General features: G+C 34.8%; 1 protein-coding gene across 9 annotated transcripts in view; it reads right to left on the bottom strand.

The window, feature by feature from the left end:
- Positions 1-21409, bottom strand: part of DNAH5 (dynein axonemal heavy chain 5) — a 113885-nt gene that overhangs the window by 71990 nt on the left and 20486 nt on the right. For all 9 annotated transcript variants that reach the window (XR_004359257.1, XM_032699993.1, XM_032699965.1 and 6 more), the window contains 18 exons: positions 21231-21338; positions 20444-20529; positions 19340-19661; positions 16596-16802; positions 14742-14913; positions 13388-13533; positions 11119-11281; positions 10374-10616; positions 9333-9523; positions 9152-9251; positions 7734-7870; positions 6111-6312; positions 4910-5145; positions 3480-3698; positions 2829-2891; positions 1643-1881; positions 873-1113; positions 194-393 (listed from right to left, as the gene is read on the bottom strand). Coding sequence is in view for 8 of the 9 variants with exons in the window: in XM_032699993.1 (XP_032555884.1) it covers positions 194-393; positions 873-1113; positions 1643-1881; positions 2829-2891; positions 3480-3698; positions 4910-5145; positions 6111-6312; positions 7734-7870; positions 9152-9251; positions 9333-9523; positions 10374-10616; positions 11119-11281; positions 13388-13533; positions 14742-14913; positions 16596-16802; positions 19340-19661; positions 20444-20529; positions 21231-21338 (3275 nt within the window). In the remaining variant the exon portion in view is untranslated. The remainder of the gene's footprint in view (positions 1-193; positions 394-872; positions 1114-1642; positions 1882-2828; positions 2892-3479; positions 3699-4909; positions 5146-6110; positions 6313-7733; positions 7871-9151; positions 9252-9332; positions 9524-10373; positions 10617-11118; positions 11282-13387; positions 13534-14741; positions 14914-16595; positions 16803-19339; positions 19662-20443; positions 20530-21230; positions 21339-21409) is intronic.

A 21409-nucleotide genomic window follows, 5' to 3' on the forward strand; every position in this document is an offset into this window, starting at 1 on the left:
GCTTTGAAAAGAACTTATCGGAGGGATACACACAATAAAAACTAGCCCATGAACAGTTCAAGGACAAGCAAGTTCTCAGGTTTTATTTAAACATTTATTTTCTTTCTCCTCTGTGACAGATTTGTTCAATAAAACAAATATTTTGCTAATATTTTAATCTCTTCCCTTATTCCTCCCCTCCCTTTCCTGTTACCTGTTATTCATGAGAGAACCAAGAATCATCAAGCTGTCCTCCATGGTAGTAATTGTTTCTGATGTGCTGTCACCTCTTAAAAGAAGTTCCCCACGGGTTTTAAAGTTTGCGAAGATAAATGTTTTGTTATCCCATTCAGCTATCACTTGTTTCAACTTCTGCTCAATGTCTCTCTCCTTCACAGCACTTATGCAGATATCCTTTTAAATAGACAGGATGTCAAAACAAGCTATGAATGCTTCAAGTCTCTGGTATACAAATCTAACACTTGTTTCCATTAACCCTAGGTAAGGCTGATTAGCAATTATTTACAAAGTGGAAAGATCTACAGATAAACAAACACCATAGCTAATAATCTGTATCCCATATCATGATATAGTCAACTTCAGGGGGAATAAAAGAATAACATAGTGATTACTTTTCATATCCTTAATATTGCAAAGTAAGGTACCCTTGCAATTTAACTCCCAGTTAATGATTTGAAGTTGCACGATTTGAAAAAAAGAAGTTGACACCACTATATATTTGTGCTGTTATCTTATACAAAAAGTTAAACTGATAGTCCATTTCTCTCTTCTTTCTTTAGAAATATTTTGTTTTCCTTCTTGCTACTATTACTCCTATACTATTCGAGCAGATTGTTTTATTTCATGCATCCATTTTTCTTCCTTCACAGTACCTCTATTTCCTCTTTATATCTTAAGAGTGGAGCTTCCATTATATCCCTCAGTTTGAATGTTTCACTTTCCACATCAAATCTGTGTTCAGTGAGATCTGTAATCTGCTTCCAGTGCCGAGGCATCATCGCTTTATTTGACATACGCTCAAGCAATGGGCAACATTCACTGAAGTCCTCAATGGTCTTCTTTAGATCAAAAAAGGCCTGCCACTCCTTCACGGCACGAGGAAGCTTACGGCACCTATGTAGAGGTAATGCAAGCTTTTTCAAAAAGGTACAAATATTCTTTCTTTAAAACCAAGAGTATATGGTTTGAACAGTAGAACACGTACCTTCCAAATTCAGGTTACTTGTAGTTAGAAACTTCCATATGTGATTCTGCATGTGAGAAAATCTTATTCTAGTCTAATTCAATGACTAATAGCTGGGCAGGCACCTACAGACTCTTCTTAAAGAGTGTAGCTGCCTAATTCTAATATACTCTGTTCAAGAAATCTTCAAAATCATCTGATTCAATCTTTTTAGCAGGCTCATGACACGCACTGCTCGGTGCTCTAGAAAAACTCGCCCTCAGTACATGCAGTTTAATTCCTTTAATTATTTGATTTCTGGTTTGATGAAAAGTTCTCAACTTCTATGCATGCAACAAATTCCATTTACTCTGAGTAAATACATACTCAGATATGATTATTGGTGCTAACCAATTATAATCATATTTAAGAAATAACAAAAGAACTTTAGGCAACTTTACCACCACAGAAGTTTCTCACCTCTTCTGAAACTCGAGGAGTTCACTGTTAATTTTTTCAATGTCTAATTCTGACCAAAGAATATCATAGTAGCCACTAATTGTGTCAATGACACTGTTATATAGTTTATAGAGTTTCTGTAACATATTCAGTTGCTTCTGTATTTCAAGCAGTTGAGGATACTGAGTAACTGGCAAACCAAAAAGATCTTCCCCACCTGTACAAGTAATATATTTCCGAAAAAGATTATCAAAACGATTCTAAGAAAGAAAAAGAAAAAAAAGATTAAATTAAATAAAATTAAATAACTAAGGATTCAAGATCTGGCATTATGCAGGATCTGCATTAGAGACTAAAATCTAGGAAATAATAGAAAGACATACAGAGATAATAACAGCTTACACTGTCAACAGTTTTGTCAACGATTTTCATAAGAAAAGTAACTTTTAGCTAGCTTGGAGGCACATCTTTAGAAGTTGACAGGAAAGCCATTTACTTCATGTGACACAGTGACAGAACAATAAATGCTAAGATTGAACTTGAAAGAGGTGGAGCATGACATGCAAAGCAAAGAAAGATGGATACAGCAAATTCTACCTCTGCATGTATGCTGTGCAAATCTTTTATTGAAGAGTTGAACTAAGAATTATTGCCATTAAAGTAGCAAAGAGAAACATATTTGAATTTATATTTCAATTGCAATATAGTTCAGGGAACATAGTAGGAAGTCAAATGAATAGCACTATGGGAAAACGAAAAGCGCTGGAAATCATCATTACAGGAATAGATATTAATCATAGTACAAAGAAACACTTCAACAGGGAAAATTGTCAGTTTAAATGGAAACATTAAATTCTATTGGAAAGAAAAAAAAAAACAAATCCCCCTCCCCCCTCAAAAAACCCAAAACAAAATAATGAACACAAGAATAGCCTATAGTCAAATACACTAAACTTGAGAGTAGGTTTTCATCAGGATATTTGAATCTAGTAATCATTATCTATGCAGCCTTTCTCTTAACTCCTATAAAAACAGCATTCTTTGCAAAAGCATAGAAAAATTCCAACGTAGTTTTCATTAAGTTAAAACAGATTTTGCCAAATCAGTAACCCTATGTATCAATGACAGTTCAACTACTGTGATTCATTCTCAGACCCTTTAGATGTTAGCTTACTTGTAATAAGTTATGTCTTAGAATTAACAATACCTGAAACATAGTAAGCCTGTCACTGGCTTCCCGAGGCTTTAAACCAACGACCAATGGCCCATTCTAAGAAAAAAAAAATCCCACCTTGCATCAGATAACAACTGAACCAAGAGATCAGTTTCCTACTAGAACAAGCACTTGCTCTAAAAACAATTAAAAAACAAACAAACAAACAGAAAAAAAAACAAAGAACACAATTGTCTTTCTAATGTAGAAATTGTCATTATAGTGTAAAAGCTGGGCAATCATAGTTCCTTTTTCTAGCATTACTTAAAAGATGATATAAAAACTAGTTCAGCTTCATTCATTTATATTTTGTACTTATATCTAGCATCAGAAAACACTTCTCACATTCTAACATAATTTCTCATTAGTTCCAGTTTTCACATTTGCTCATGCTAACTAGCTGTTTATCATAAACCTAAAATATATCCATTCTTAATCTCTAAGAAGTGATTATCAGCATTACACACTTCAGTCACATACAAACCAATAACCAAAGCCTGCCCAGCACTGAAACTCAAATACCATATTAGCAAGAATAAACATATTCAACAGCAGAGGCCCATCCCATCAGTCAAATCCAAAATCTTTCCATGCTCCCACTGTTCCTCAAAAACTCCTCTAATACAATAAAATAAAAATACTTGCCTGATCATAATCTGAATAGAACTGTGCACAGTCTTCAGTAAAAGTCTTCACAGCACTAATAAGCTCTCCTCTGAAGTTTGGCTGCAAAGCAACAAGCTCATTCTGCACTTCATTTGCTCGAATTAGCAGTTTTTCCCAAGTGTAGTGCAAAGTGTCCACCTTTTCTGTCTCTTCCTTGGCAACAAGTAGATCATATTTGTTCAACATAGCATAGGATTCCTGTCAGAAGGTTGGATCAAGACACATAAAATGATAAGTTAACTTTACATATGCTAACATTTTAAATTTTTAAGAACAAAGAATGATCTGCTAGATAATCTGTTCTTTTTTTGCATATCCGTTATCACACTCTGGTAAACCAATACCAAACTGGAAGAAACATCAGAATTTTATTATCTCACAACATTGGTTTCCACTTGCAACACCAACATATGAACACTCCACATGCTAAAACCTTTAGTCAAGTTTCACAAAAATACAATTGAAATTCACTTACTGTAAATTAGCAAGGGGTAGGGTAGCAATGAACCTGTGGCATAATAGTTTCATTTGAAAAATTTTGTATGAAGTGGAATTATTTCCATTTATGTTTTCCAGTTTGATCAAACTGCAGTTAAATTGTAACAATAGAAATATAACTATCTGTCCACCATGCCACTATATGGAAAATATGGAAAATACATCAATCTCCCTTTCAAAAACCTGCAGTATGGCTTCTTGTGCCTAGGGACTTGAGGCTCCTGATTGCAGAACTGGAAGCTTACAATAAAATTATGGGCAATCAGGAATCATGAACACGTTGTAGGAAAAAAGAATTCTACTGAACAACTAATCAGTGGTGCATCTTGCCACACTACAGCCTTCTTAAATACATACTCTGGTCAGGAATGCAGAGAAACAGTTACCATCTGGTTTTAATTCTGCCATTTGTCAGACGTTCGATAAATGTATTCTATCATTTCAACTTCTTTAAGGAAGTCAGTTGCTTATGTTTATTTCAACCTACGATACAGCTGACTCAAGCAATCGCTCTTACACCTTCTCGTATAGTTTTCCTAGCATTCAGATTTTCCTCCTCTGTAGGCTAAGTTAAAAAAAAAATAAATTATGAAACTCATTCCTTTTCATACACAGACTTCTACAAAGCATGAAAAGCTTTCTTGGGCTAAATATCTGCATTCTCATCTTCCTCTTACCTACATCATTCAGTTTCTGCACTGCTCCCTGAACCACCGCTCACCTCAGCAAGTTTACATTTGTTCAAATCAGAAGTTCACACAAAAAGATTTACAGGAACACAACAGGTCTGTCACCCAACATTCAACACATATTAAACCATACATTTGCGAAGTGCTCTGTTAAGCTTTCACCCAGAAAATAAACTGCTCTGTTGAAACAGTACCCATACATGCAACATTCCCACTAGCTACCTCAATGGGCCCAACTTGAGAGTCTATGGAGATCTGTAGTTCTCTGATCTCTTTTAAAGCTGACATGGCTATTCTGATATCATCCAGGTCCATGATGTTGCGATTTAACTTCTTGCCAGTTTCCTCTATAAAAGTCAAAATTGCTTCCATCTCGGTTCGGTACTTCTTATTACAATGATACCCCAACAAAGTCATCCAGGCTTTGGTTTCTGATCTCAGTGCTAGCTTCAGATCAGCTAAAAACATTGAACAATTAATAGATATTAGATATTGTAGATATTTTTTAAGATGCACTTTTAATCTTTTTTGCAACGTGTGTTCTCTTTGGTGCCAGTTCCATTTTTTCAGTCTAACCATTCACATACACAGAAGATGAAATCACATGGACACCTCTGAGTGGTTGATAAGATTGCTTGCAATTCAGGATTACTTTCTTCCCAATCCTCTCAGAATTTGTCATCTTTTCTACTGGAAAGATCAGCTAAAAACATTGAATGATGAAGAGATACTAGATATTGTAGATGTTTTTTAGGATGTACCTACTGGAAAGATGAGGCTGGACTCCATACTTGTCATCTTGTTCATATGTCATTACACAAATTTCTGTTCTATACATCACTAACAAATTGATTAATATTCTCGTCTAAGTCTAAAATCTTTTAAAAAATTAATCTTAAAAAAATAATGCGCGGGAAAAAGTAAGAGTTTGATTATGGAAGCTGAAGGAACAAGTTTGATCTGACATTTAATGAAACCAAATGGTCCATCAATCACTTCGCTTTTTTAAGTTTTATCTGTAGCATCAGTGGAACCAAGTAACTGCAAAACAGAAGGGGTTTCAGATGTCTTATTGCATGCAGCCAGGCAAGGAGAAAAACAAGATAAACTTATCATCTTACTCCCACCAAACATGTACCCCTGGGAATCAGTGACAGAAGGATAGGCAAACATCTACCATCCACCCCATAAAGTGAGCAGAAGTATCCAGGTGGGGGAAGAAACTCCAGCTGAGCCTCACAGATATCCCTGAGTTAGTGTTTTGTTTGCATGCATTTATAGCCAAAACATCAAACAGCCCTTCTCTCTCTTTCTCCCTCCCATTTTAACCCAGTTCATCCGTCCAAAACTAAGCTACATCTCTCCTTCCTACTGAAGTCAGAAAGTATATGTCTCCAGACAGAACTGAAAAGTTGAACTCTACCTGTGTACATTGCAATAGCTCCCACACATATGTATTCTGGCTCTGAATTGATTTTTAGCTCCAAGTCTTGGAAATGCAGAATTTCAGATTCAAATTCAGAGAGTAATGGGTTTCCCATCATTAATTTATCAATGGTTTCCTCCTTGTCCCTCTGCCATATATGGTGGTAACAACTAAAACTCTCCAAAGCTGTAAGAACCTCCTGAAAGACATTAGAAGTTCAAAGAAAGATTTGCAGCATCACATGTATAGGATATATATAATTTCTTAGCAGCTGCTCATTAGAATACATTAAGAACTGCATACTGGAGCAGGTTGAATCACCTCACTAAACAGAAGGCTGTTGGTAAATTTATGCTAAACTAAGTTCCATTAGGGATCTCAAGTCATGCCAGGAACTGTATGCTGATCACATTCAATTTGTCAGATCAGTTTAAGCATTTTTCCAATTAAATGATTCTTCAGTCAATAAAATCTTAGAAATCAATGTGAAGTAAAACACTCTTTTAAGACTAGGATACAGTACACTTGTCCTTCCCTACCATTTATTGGACTAGCAATTGTAACCTGAGCTGCAGGGCCCAACATAACAAGAACAATTCATTCTCAAATAATGAAGTTATGAGACAATTTTTTTAACATTAATTTCTACACTCCATTCATGTCTCTGACTTGAATATCATTTAAGGATGTGCATAGAATAATTTTTCTAGTTCTCAGAAGTTCAGAAAAATGTCAGAAAAAGGTAAATCATCATCACTGCAGCTAATCAAACAAGTAAATGAGAGATGACTGCTACAAGAGATAATTCAAATTATGACATCATAAATAGAGTGCTTTCAGGTATTTAAACCTGGTTAACTGATAAAAGTTTTGAATTACAAAATATTGAGTATCAAAATACCAAGATAACTATCCACCATTGTCAACATCACCTTAGTCTTCAGCACAAGCCTCTATGTCATTGTGGTAGTTATGCCTAGTACCACTGAAGTCACAATGGCTTGAGTCAAAAATTTTCACCTGGTAAGACTCTTAAAAGGTTGCACCAGCCCCACAAGAAGCTGATGCAGAGTTCCCTAAAGAAATATCAGTTCAATACCGACAGTTTATTAAGGATTGCATAGAATAGGAACAGGACATATAAATGATGAATATCCCTTAACCTAAATCCTAACCTCCACTAGCAAACCATATGCTGCACTTTACAAATGCCAAGCTGAAAGCCAGTTTTCTTCCAAAAACCTCCATAAGCTCTTCATAATGGGTCAGAAATCTTGCTGGCTTCATTAGAATTTCTACGTGAACAAAACTGTATTTAACACACTTGTATTATTATCAGTTGTATATTAAATGCCTAGATTTTTTTATGATGTTTCAATTTATATAATATTCAAAACCTCCTAAATTTTGGAACAGAGTAAACTTAATGCATGTAACACCTTTAAAGTGTATTTGCAAATTTTCAACCACATTTTCCATCCACCATATTACACTTTTTCATTACTGTGTTTCATCAGAGCTTTAAATGCCCACCCTTATTGCCCAAGGTAAAAGTAATTAAAAGTAATACATTATTACCCCTTAGATAGTCATATTAAATTAATATCTCAATTGTCTTACCCTTTTTGTAGAATTGATAGCACTACTGAGTAAAGATACTAATTTAATAATTTCTTTGTTCTCTGAAACACTCTTGAAGTAGTTTTGGCTTTGTACTGGATCAGATGAACTGAGTGATGCTGCATCTGATACACTATCTATAAAAGCAGATTCCAATACAAAAGCAGTGTTAAGACAGACATACTGTTTAGAGCAAGTAAATTCCTGTAGACAAAAACTAATGACATATTTTTCAATAAACATGCATTTTAAAGTTAGGTGTTCTTATTAATCAAAAAGGCCACAAATTCATAAACCTCTCCATTTTAGACAAATTGTTTCATCTAGGTACCCTGTCAAATATGGAACAAATTCTACTCCAATCTTTCAAACATAATCTTTCCTTTTCTCTCATGCCTCCACAAGGTTTATCCTGTATACTTCACCGAGATTTGCATTGAGCAAATCCATAAGTATTTTTTTTATTTTCTGAAATATCCCACAACTGACAATTTGAAATACAAATTAACATTAACTCTGAGAAGATGATCCTAGCCAGTCCCCAGAAAGAAAGATAAAAGGAAGGTCCATCAGTTAGCAAATATCAACAAGTTTGAGTTTACCATCATTTCTTCTTTCATCTCATGCAAGAGAAATCCTTAGTCTTAGTTTTGAAAGACTAATTTAATTTCTTAACCAGTTCAAGTATTACTGTCCTACTTTTTAAGTGTATAAGAGCACTAACTTTAGAAGACTCAAATGTATTTTTAAGTACCTCAAGTACAATGTAGAACAATTAATTTGGCTTGATTTTAAACCATTTCAGAGAAAGAAAAACCAGCAGCCAAAGATACCGTCTTAAATTTCCCTGAACTAATGCCTTCAATAACTTAATTCAACATCTGATCATAAAACAGATTAAGATAAAATCCTTTCAGAAATTCTAGTCTGTTCAATCCTCTACAAAATCCTCTCTCTGCCAGTGTTGCAATTTATACAGATATTTCTATTCAATACCAGGTTTTGTGTAAGTTCAACTTACCCTTCTTAAAGGAATTTCAACAAAAGTTTTAAGATGCCCTTTGAACATGCCAAGTTACAAACCACACTGGCAAATGATGAAATATCTTTTGTGTAGCAATAGTGACTACAACAGTTTTCTATGCTGCCCACATTGGCACCCTAACCCCCTTCCACCTGCCGCAGGTAGAACCCAAAGCAGTACAACTCTCCAAGAAGCACAAAAAAATCCCTTTACTCAAAGCCACACAAGGACAAGTGGCAAACCTGGCTTCTAATCACGAAGAGATATCTTCTCTGAGGCAGTTTAAAATCAATGAAGATTTTGATGTATTTTGTAACTACTATCCTTCAACACATTCTCTATAAATCACATTTACCTAACATTCAAATTTAATAATGTCAGAGTTTATCATTACCATGGATGGGTTTTTTTCCAGTCTCTTTCATTCCATCATCAGAATCGCTGTCTCTACTCTCACACCGCAACACAGCAACTTTTCTCTCTAACATTTTCTTCTGAGGAAGAAATAATATTTATTTTCTATTTGCAGCAGTTTTGAAACATTAGTTTTAAGTAAGGCTGTTAAAGACACAAACCTTGGATCTTCTCTCCTTACTCCACTGCCCAACTCCTTTCATTACTTTCACAATACTATTTACAGCTTTATTAAGCATCTGCTGTACCTCATCCAAAGAGGGTGTCATGATGATATTAGGGATAGATAAGTTAATACTAGTCCTAATCATAGGACGAGCACCTTTTTTCTGCTTAGAAGCACTGTGATTTTCTAAATGCAAGATAAAAACAGAAGAAAAAAAACCAAAACAAAAAAGGTTGTTCATATTTTTTTTCAAGACATCAAAATAGACATTGTATTGATATAAAACAATATATATATATATATATATCCTAGTGTTGAGTGTAATTTCTTAAGGGAAAAAAGATTCCTCAGTAACTTATAAGATGTATTGTTAAACAGCAGCACAAAAAAACCAAGTGCCAATCTATTTATCTCCATGAAGCTCCTCTTCAACTTGTTCTGTGCAGCTAAACTCTGTTTAGCAGACAATTTTGTTAACTGTTTTGTAATCCCAGTTAGAATATTACATTGGGCACAAAACCTCCTCAGAATCTCATAATACTGTATGTCTTATATGCTATAGAAACCAAACACAATTGCCTTTATTTTTGTTTCTTAAAGGAATGTAACAATAAAACACTTCAAAAGTGTTCCATCACTGTGTATAGAAATATCAGAAGGTAATTAATAAGAGAAAGAGAACACACCTCCTTCTCTATTGTTTTTTTTAATACGGTTTTATGTAAAGTCATGATCAAACACTTATCAAGTCCAGCTCCAAATAAAATATCCAGCTTCCGAACAGTACAGTTAGTGCTAAGAGCATTGACTAAGAACAGTACAGTCAGAGCATTGTAATGACACGTTCCTACTGCCATAGGAAAAGGAAAATTTTTTGGGAAATATACGATGATAGCAATTTAACCAAAAAGCTTAACCAAACTCCCTTTGTTTTCCCCTCTTTTACACTCGTGACTCTTTTTATACAACTATGAGATATTAAATTTACATATTTCTTTTTATAGCCTAGAAAAGCAATGTACTGCAATATGGACACCTAGGAAGTTGATCATGGAAGATGCATGGATGCGCTTGCGTAGGGTCTCCAGAGTGTTTCGAATTACTTTCAAAAGGGCATCAATATTACGATTATTGAAGTAAGAAAGCAGTTCATTGGCTTCTTCCTCTAACTTTTCTAAATCCATTCTCTTCCTCTTGGCTGTAGGAGACAGGTCAGCCCATATCTCACTGGAATTTTGGGAGAAATTCAAGCTTTTTGATCTTCTTTCCTCTTCTGTTGCTAAAACATCATAAATCTAGTTAGTTAAATTGACTTAATGGACTTGAAAACACAATATAGCGATACCTCCACAGGGGTCCAAAATTATTTTTAAGAAGTGCAGAATGATGCATTTGTAATCTGTACCAGTCCTTTTACCTCTATCCACCTTCTCTACTCAGTAGAAACTGGCACGACTCATTAAAATTCAGACACTATTTCTTATACTCTCTCTCTAGGAAGTGCAGCAAATAACCAAGGCCTGTAAATAGCTGCTCCTATGGCATTAACATTTCAACATGCAAGTTAGATTAATAATATTAACCTATTTTGCAGATAATAAATGATTGTTAAGTGATGCGTTTCCCCGGCAAATTCAAAGTCTTTACACATTAGATATTCTTCAGTACTTCAGTCAGCTAAGCTACAATATCCCCCTTTACGTACTGTCACCATGAAAAAGAAACACAAGCACCCATCTTCAACACAATCTTCTTATCTGTATTTTTGAGGTTTTTCTTACCTGTATTTTTGAGGGTTTTTTCACCACTAGGTACAACTGACCTCTCATCTTCTTTACTGATCTGTACCTCGGTGTCAAGTAACATGTCAATCAGATCATTAGCAGCAGCTTCCACCAGCGAGCTTTTTAAATGTAAAGACTGAGAACCTTTTACACAGAGCTCCTGTTATCAAAGCAAAACAAAGATATGCTCTTATCTTCACAGTTCTTATGTCAATTTCACAGTCATAGCAGCCTTTATTAACACAAATGTCAAGGCCTAGGATTTGTGAAAAACCAGATCAATATACAACATTATTTTTAAATTGATTTGTTCCAAACTATTTAGTGTTGGCTTCTGTGTTGTGCCAAACAAAACATCATAAATGTCTTTCAAAATTGCTTTGGCTTTTTTCCTAAATCACACCTTTCATTCACGGTTAATATCATGAATCAATGTTTATAAAGCCTAGTTCCACTAAAAGGCTCCCAAAAGTGTTTCTTAATTTTCTTAACTTTCCAGTGTAGACATGGAAGATTTCTTTTAACATTTCTTTTAATCGTTGCTATTTTACATTAATTGGTTGTGCCATAATGAGTATTAGCCAATCACAGCTCCCATTTACATCTAGATAGGAGATAAAACCTACAAAAGCTGTATTTAATATTAGAAAAAACCAAAAAAATTACTAACTGGAGAGAGACGGAATCAAAGAATGAGATTTAATAAAATTCAGAAATCTATTGAAGTATTGTGCATCTTTTTTTTTTAATACTTATGGTAAAAATTGATCAAGTATGCTTCAGCTAACTATAATTTTTAACTATAATGGTCATTTAATTTTTTTCTTCTTTGTTATCTTATATTTCTTTCAGCTTAATCAAACCTGGCTACCTTTGATTAATTAAAAATTAAAAATCACTAATTGGAAAAATTGAGCCATTTACAAGTTTCAGTCATTTCCAAATTTTATGACACAATCTTTGACCTTCTTATTATGATTCTGTCTAGTTGAGAGAGAAAGCAGATCTGATTTGCAATATCACAACAATCGCTAAACAAAGTAGTCTGGAATTTTTCCACTGGATAACTATTTTTGTTGCAGTAATTTCTTTAGAAATTTAAAGACACATCTTAGGTGATAGAACTTATTTCTAGTCCCTTCTAATTAAAAACTACAATAAGCTTAAAAATGTTGTTACTGTTTTCATTGTACCTGTACCTGGGGTTCGTATACCACTTACTCTGCTAACTCAAATCAGATGGTTGTTGTGGTGGTGTAATTGCCATGTAGCAGTTCGAGTTTTCAAGCTATCACAGAGTGCAAAGAAGTTTTTGTGCTCACTGTCACATGTTTTTACTCTAGTGAATATACATTTTAGTACCTGCCCAACCAGAAGCAGCAGGATCAACACAAACAACCATGGATTACGAGGTTTACAACCAACCATTCATTCCATATAATATTATCTAAAATTTTACTTTGTATTTAACAACAAGGTGAACTGTTACAGGGGCCAAAAGAGAAAAGACTAAATCGTTAAATACGCTAAGAAAAGCAAAATTTTCATTTGTAGTATTTAGTGCTACAAGAGACCAGGGATGGGGTTTACCTACATGACTTTCTAAAATCTTTTTCAACACAAAGTTTATTTCAGGAGGAAACACATTAGACATTATACCCTAAAATGCCAGAATATCACACTATTGCCTCATGAAATAATTCTGACATTCAATTTTATTATGACCCTAATCAACTTTCTAATTAACAATTTACACGCTTACAGCTAATTTTCCTCAACATAAAAGTATTTTGATGGGATGCAGGAAGGGGCTCTTCAAAGAACACCTTCACCCAGGTACTTCTGCATATATCTTACACACACCATTACCAACTCGGGACAGCTTGACATTAACAAAGATACTCAGGACACAATCATTTCCATAGTATGTACTCTCTTCAGGCATCAGTGCCTTATTTAAAGGCACTAACAAGGAACAATGAAAAAAAAGATTCTGTCACAGAGGTAAAACATTCTAAAGATATCAAAGCATAAAAGAAACATCATACAGTAGTTGGCTTGACATTAAGAAGCTCAGAAAAGAACATCTCAGCTCAGACCTCTTTGCATTTGGTACTTTTGTTCCTTTTTAAGGTCCCAGCCAAGCAAGCAGGGATTTCTATGCATATCCCATGCACACTTCATTAATTCTGCATTCAACATTTTTTATCTCATATCATAATTCAAAGTCATTAAACTCTTCTTTATGAAAGTTTTTTCTAATAACCTTAGTCTTTTGGAGAAATTCCTCACAGCTCAGTGGTTCCTCTTCTGGTAACTTACAGAGTGGCACTCTATTCATTTCTTGAAGGACAGCATCAATACGAAATTCAACCAAGTCATTCACTCGATCAAGCAATAACTCCAGTCCAGCTTTTGAAGCAAACAGAAGATTCAAGACAAGCTTAAAAGTTTGAAAAAATAGTCTTTCTAGAGTCCTGTTTAAATTTTTACTTCAATAAACTACCATACTCAATTCTATACAAATTCTACACCTTAACCAGTTCACTTCAAACATCTAAACTTTTACGGTGAGCTTCACTACAGAAATCATAATTGTCTTTTTGCATAACATATGCTTACCTAGCATATGCTATCTATATGCTAAAGATAATTATAATAGCATATAAATATAATATATTATATCATTATATATTATTTAATATACTTGTAATTATTTTATTACACAAATATATATGAATAATTTTAAAGTATATGTATTTCAAATACAAATACATTTGAGGGCTAAGAATATTTCATCTTGTCCTATAGCTTGAACTAGTTATCACTTGGAGAACCTACTAGCAACAGAAACTTTTGGCAAGCAAAATCTCTATGCTTCAAACAAACATTAGAAGCCAAATAATAGTTAACAAAAAGCAATCACTAGAATTTTCACAGTTTAATAGCAATATGCTCTCAATGCTGAAATTGAAATAGCAGAAAGGTGCCTGTTCCAGACTCAAACTACTTGTATTATTCAAAATTAAATTGAGCGTAATGTCAGGTTAGCATCCAAAATGCATTTTAATTTGCCATTTCAACTAAAGAAAATTCCTGCTCTAACTGCTTATGTAATTTCAAAAAACAAAATCTGTTTGATCTAGTAATTAAGCTGAAACAAAAGGAATCTGGTATCTTAAGCAACAATACACATCTCAGTGCAACCTGTGATAAATCTTTTGAAAAGACTACAAGTTTACCTGTTTCCTAAAGCTGCTGTCCAAGTGTGCATTAGTTTTAAAGATAAAAACATCTTTTTAAAGATGTTAAAAAACCAAAAGATTAATATGAAGTGCCAACTGAGTTGAGGTATTATTCCGTGAGAAATTGTTTTGTACATTATAGAAACAAAAAGGCAAGGCTAGGAAAAGCCTGAAACCCGGGAGTTCTTTTAAAAAGTAGCTATAATTCCTTGAATTCAGAATGCAAAGGACCTTTTGCACACTACTTTATGCTTTGTATAATCCTAACTGCCATCCCATCCATGTTGGTAAAAATTTGACAAACGTGAGACAAGAAGAAGATGGTGTTATAAAACAGAGGTTTCCTGCAGTACAGAAGAGGTTAAAATTACCTACCTAGCTTGTAAAAAACTGTATTAATGTATTTCTCAATATTCAAGGATGTCCAGGTCAGTAACATAAGACCTGGCTGGATAGCATCATCTACATTTGCTAATCGAGGAACCATCAGTTGTTCAATAGGGTGTTGTATTTTCAGTTTAATTCTTTTGTATTCTGCCAGCATCACCTGAAATAAACAGAGAATTAAAACATTAGTTAATATACACTGGTTTGAATCCTTTCACATACACATATTTGTGAGAACTTAAACTAAGACAGTTCACCAGGATGTACATTACTTAAATTCTTAGGAAACAATAATTAGTTGTTTAGGAAAGGTTTTCATAATTTTTTGGCAGACGTTTACTCTTTGTTGATCTTTATATTAGTGCAAGTATTACTTCACATAAAAATCAATCTTTGTAGATTGATTGCACTGGCTTTGGTTGAGATGGAGTTAATTTCTTTCACAGTGGCTCACATGATGCCATGTTTTACATTTGTCACCAAAACAGTGTTGATAACACACTGATTTTTTGGCTATTGCTGAACGGTGCTTGTACAGCATTGAGGCCTTTTCTGCTTCTCACACTACCCTGTTGGTGACTGGGGACACACCAGAAGTTGGAAAGGAACACAGTCAGGACAGCTGACCCCAACTGACTTAAGGGATATCTCATACTTACGGCATCGTGCTTAAAAATAAAAGCTGGGGAAAGAAGGAGGGAGTGGGACATTCAGAGCTATGGTGTTTGCTTTTCCAAGTAGCTGTGATATTGCCTTCTTTCCCAGAGATGGTTAAACACCAGTCTGCCAATGGGAATTAGTAAATTAATTCCTTATTTTGCTTTCCTTGTGCATGCAGCTTTTGCCTTCTCTATTAAATTGTCTTTATCTCAATTTACACGTTTTCTCTTTTAACCTTCAAATTGTCTCCCCCATCCCACTGAGGGGAGTAACAGAGCACCTGTGTGATCCTTGGCTGCCTATTGGGCTTAAATCATGAGATAGAAAAAGGTTGCAAATTTCAGTCTCTAAGCAGGTGTTACAGAAAAGAAAAAGCCCAATTAAAAAAGTACACCTAAGTGAATTTTCAGTAGTTCTAATAAGACCAGCCTTACCAGAACTTTAATATAGCATTCACTTATTCACTTTCTAATGCATCTTTAACCCGCTGATCTAGTTTCACATGTTTTGCAGTAACTTTATGACTTAATAGGATTTTTTTTCATTTCAGAATCAAGTAATCCTTTAAAATAATAGTTTTCTGGACACCTATCTTTGAATTTCCATCTAGAGTCATCAAGAACCTTCTGTTCATAAGCAGACAAAATGATCCAAAGGATTTAAAACACGAGAGAAAGGGAAGTTTTGGCTTCTCTTTTTTAAACTATTCCACAGACATCTGTGAAAAATACTGGTGCCAGAACAAAGCTGCTCCTTGTTGGACGTTTTACACTTTTATTGTTTACCTTTACTGTTCCTTCCTCCCAGCTATCCTCTCAAAACAAAGTCTGTCCAGTGTTGACTTCACTATTGGATGAGAGATAAATTGCTTATCATTTAGAAAGCAGGCAACGGCATGAGGCATCTTTTAAGCCCCCTTTCCTCCCCATCCTCATCTCTCTCCCAAACTCTGCAGAGTTTCCCTAAATACATGCATCTGAGAAGTGACTTCACAGAGAGCATGAAGGCCAGAAATTCTTTTTAAAAGTCCCTCAGGACAGTCATACAAATGAAAAAATAGATTTGTCAATGTTTTCTTATTGCATAATAGTTGAGATCTTCATTTTTCCTCCTCCATATGTACAGAACCTAAACATCTTAGTGTATGCTACACATACATAAAAATAACTAAAATAAACCCACGTGCAAATTGTTGACAATCTTCTTATACCAGTCTCTCTGATGTTGAATAATACTTGCAAATGGTGGTATTTCAAGGCACATGTGAGCCATGCAATCTGTTTCTCTGATTAAAGTTAATATTTGAGGGTCAAAATTCACAAATAATTCTCCTGTTTCTGGAGCTTTTACCAAGAGAGTTGCCTGAAGTCCTCTTTTAATTAATTCAATCTGCAGGAAACAAAGCCATCATTCATGATCAGACAAGTCACTACAACAAAATACTTTGGTCTGGACATAAATATCACTTTGGCAGATAATAAAATCCAGTATGGCTGACAATAGGGATTGATATGGTATGAATCCACAACAAAAACTTATTAACACAATCTATATGTACCCAAATGCTTAACAACATAACTGATCTTTATCTGACAGATATTTTTTCATTTGTTCTTGGATATCATAAGCTGCTTTCCACAGTCCAAAACCAAATCAGAGCTACAGACTTTCTTTCTTCAACTATCTTAAATCTGAACTCTCATCTCCTTAGAACTTATTACACATTCTACAATGAGGCTGCACTCAACCTTCTAAATGAACGGAAGTGTTCTTGGATAACTTCTTCATACGTCTTTCGAATAAAATTATCCCCATTTCTCCTTTCGCTTGTTTTCCATTACCTAACAGATAAACCACACTCCAGTTTTAATGGCACTCCTAATTATATCCAACCACTAAGCAAATCTTTTAAAAGATAAAAATTAATGTTTATTATAGTTTGGGTTTTCTTAATCCTTAAAAGGAAAGCCTAATCATGCAATTGGTTTAACTGCCTTATTTAAATGTTAGAATACCATTTGTTCTCTATGTGAGAAGGGAGAGCATTCATAAGACCATGACACATGAAAAATTTAGCTGATAGCAGGAAGAAGTCCTGCCTTAGGCAGGGAAATCTTTCCTACACTAAAAACTCTGCTGCTATTCCTATCTTCCTACTGTCCTTTTGGCAATGTAATTTTATTGTTCTTTATTCACTCCTCAAATTTCATGTATCACATTACATTGAAATGGAGCTTGGTTTTAGGCAATAGTTTCAAAAGCCATTGATATCTTTCAGTGTACTTTCTTTTTTTTATGGAACACAGAAAATTCGCACTGCCTTTCAATGTCTAAACTATAGTTGACTATACTGCTTATTTCAGCAGTATTATGTATTATCAAGACATTTTACACAGCATTTTTCAAGAAATCATGTAACCATGTTTTGTCAGTGAAGTTTTCATGCTCTACCCACTAGTCTCAGAAAAAAAAGGACAACTCCCTTAGACAGAAGCTCAATTTTTTCTGCAAAGTTCAACAGAAAATCTTACTGCACTCTTTTTTGGACTTCAGACCCATTATGCCCACTATCAGCTCTTCCTCTCCTGTTTATGTATTTTTTCCTCAGGTAATTTACATCATTAAGGTAGCAGAAATTGGTAATGGAAATAAAGGGTACATTGAAGGCATGAACCTTACACTGTTGAAGAATTATAGTAACTTTCACACTTCTAGGTATTGTATTATTTTAATACGTCCAAGCTGAACATCATTTGCTATAGCACAAATATAATGGCCTTAAATCTTATGCTATTTAAAAACAATAACAACAACAAAAACCTGGATAAACAAGGTAATCCAGTAACAAACAGACAAAAGGAGGGAAAAATGTTTGGAAATATTCAGAAAGTGCCACTTCACTTAACTATGTACACTGTACGGAAGAATAAAAAATAGGAGGAGCTACCGCCCTATTTCTGTTCCATTTGTGTTCCCTACAGGACACTTCTCCCCCTCTCGTTTTCCTTTTGTTCAGGAGTAGAGCAGGAGCTCCACCTTGTGTTCTGTGACACTCACGTCCACACCCGTCTGCACTCTCGTTTCCCCGAGAGACAAGACTACTGATCAGTAGTCACATTTTCCTGCCGTACCTGGTAGACAAGTGAATTGATGTTAAAGTGGATATACTTTTCATATATTTCCACAGGTGTACGTTTCAAAATTTGAAATTGTAATCCCACCTTTTTTCCCACCTAATGAGTATAGTTGCAACAGGCTTAGCAAATTTATATGGCTGCCAAGCATGATTTGATTCTGCTTTGGAAAAACCAGACAGTTACTTTTAGCACAGATAACGACTGAATCACTGATTACTCAGACCTCATAAAGAAAGGCACCAGTTCAGGTGCCTTGGATGTCATAGTCACTTGCAAAAGATGAAAGGCAAATGTGCTTGACAGCTCCATCAAGGCACAGTATGTGTCAGAAAACTCTTCGCCCCACACATGATGATCTTGTATCAGAGTCAGAAGAACATGGCAGAGACGGAGAGGCAGCTAAGCCTACCACTGAATGTTCGTTAGACATTTCCATAATAAATATTTTACTTTCTAACTTCTTAGTTATAATGAAGTTCTTTCAGTTGTTCCTAAATTCAGCTACAAGTGCTACAGGTCCTATTTCTTAATAGGAACACTTTCTTATAAAGTGCCTTTTCTTATTCCATCTGTCACTTAAGAGTCATCCTAAGGCTAAAGTTTAGCACACCTGACTACTGCTACATTTCTTCACACTGCTATAACCCAGCATTTCACTAAGGCCTGAAATGATGGGAATCCAATCTGGTCTGTAAAGTAGGATGTTATTACTCTACCAACAAAAAAATCCACCACCTTTTGGGGGATTTTTTTTTTTTTTAATATCCTAATCAAAATCAACTCTCTTACCTGCTGAAGCCATTCCCTGTGGTAAATCACTTCAAATTTCATAAGAACTTTTGCTACTTTGTTGTAGTTGCGGATTATGCGCTTGCCATCTGGTGTTTGCAGAACTGCTGGGTGCCTTTGGAAAGTCTCCATGGGCTCTTGGATCCTATGGAATAGATGACGTGCCCACAAGATCTTACCAGCTATTGGAGGCAGATTACGGGCCAGTGGAGGGTCCTGTTTGTGCCTGCTGTAGATCTTACAGACTGTTTCGATGTCATGGCCGTACTTTTGAAATGTTTTCTGATACTTTTCATCAATGCCAAGATTTGGAATTTGTAATCTGCTTAGAAAAATAACAATCATGAAAAAAATTCTTTCAACCCTTCCGAAATCTTCTAATGCATGGCTGGAAAATATAGTTGTTCCAGATTCCCTTGCATGCTACTTTATAACTACTTTAAAACTCTATAACTACTTTAGCAGCAGTTTTCAGCTTGAACAAATGCTGGCACAACCTGATTCCAAACAACCAAGATTTACACCAGATGATAAAAGTTTCCAAGTAAGCCTACACATTTTCTGTTTGTCACTGTTTTCAAACACTGGGCTGAAATTATGTGCAGCAAACTGTAACCAATTCACCACTAGCAGTGTATTCCATTAAACATATTATAATAAAAGAACTGACAGAATAAAGAGCAAGGCTGCTTTTCAACAATGTTAATTTATCAAGACAAATTTCACTGTTTCCTAACAGAAGCATTTTCCTCTCTCCTAGCAGCACTGTGGTAACAAATTAATGTCATTGTTCAAGCACAAAGCTAAGGCAAATATGCTAACAGACACAAAGTATTCCTGTACTGATGCTAATTTTGAAAGATGAACTTCAAAGTCCACTTACAGTTCTAATTTTCTGATACAAAAAAATATGGTTGTTATTCATTCAAACTACTGAAAAGGCAACCCTCAACAGAGCTGAAGAGTTGAGTGAGAAGAGGTTGAGTTGGTTTTGTTCATATTTAAGGAGATGCCTCCTGCTCCGCTCCCCTCACTTTCCACCATCCTCAGTGTCTCATTTTCATTGCCTGGCAGAGTTTTAGCAATCTAGACAGGACATAGTACCTTTCAAATTTCTGCAACATACTCAGTGCCCTTTGAGTGTTCAAAATATTTTCCAAGGTGATGTCCATGAAAATCCTTAATTGATCCTGAAGAAGAGTAAATAATTCTACATCAGAGAAGTCCATAAGGCACACACATCAAATATGCCAGGCATTATTTGACAGGATTTATTATGCAATATATTAGAAGCTAATTTTTTTATGTAAAACTATTCTCAATAAGTATTAATTTTCCCTTTCTTTCTTTCCACAATAATTAGACAAAACACAGTCAGTTTTTGAGGCATTCTTTCCTTGTTCCCTCTGTAGCTGTGCAACCAATAAAAGCTTTTGTACCCAATGTTTCACCATGCTGAGAGACCTCGAAGAATGCTTGCTTACCTCTCTGGCAGCCAAAGCAAGACACCCATTTAATTTATATTTTTTCTACAGATACCCTTTTCTTACACCAGCTTGTGATTTTAAAATTATGGGAAAGTTAATTATCTGACTTATTTGTACTATGCTCCCATTCACTCAGTGAAATCACCCATTTTCATGTTACTCTTGCTAGCATACACCAATGAAAAATCCTTTTGTTGGAGACCCTCAATGGCCTATTCCATGAAACTAGTCTGAAAAATAATAAAAGGAAGCTTTAAACTGGAGATACATTAGAATACTTTTTCAATTCCAAAATATAAACTTTGAGATTTGCATAATTTGTTTGGTGGTAACTCACACAGATATTTTGGTTTTCATACGGATTCATCAGTAAATTAAATTTGTATTTGAATCATAAAACTTACATGAAGATCATTTATCTCTCTGCAAAACTCTTCATAGTCTTGGTCAAAATCAGTCTTCCGTTGATCCAAAAAATTGTAATGCTTATTCTTCATGTTGTCAACAATGCTCTAAACAGTTTCACAGAAGAAGAAAATTATCATAAAAATTTTTCTTATCAAAGAGACTTACCAGACCAAAA

Source organism: Chiroxiphia lanceolata, chromosome 1 (genome assembly GCF_009829145.1).
Source record: "Chiroxiphia lanceolata isolate bChiLan1 chromosome 1, bChiLan1.pri, whole genome shotgun sequence".
Lineage (NCBI taxonomy): Eukaryota > Metazoa > Chordata > Aves > Passeriformes > Pipridae > Chiroxiphia > Chiroxiphia lanceolata.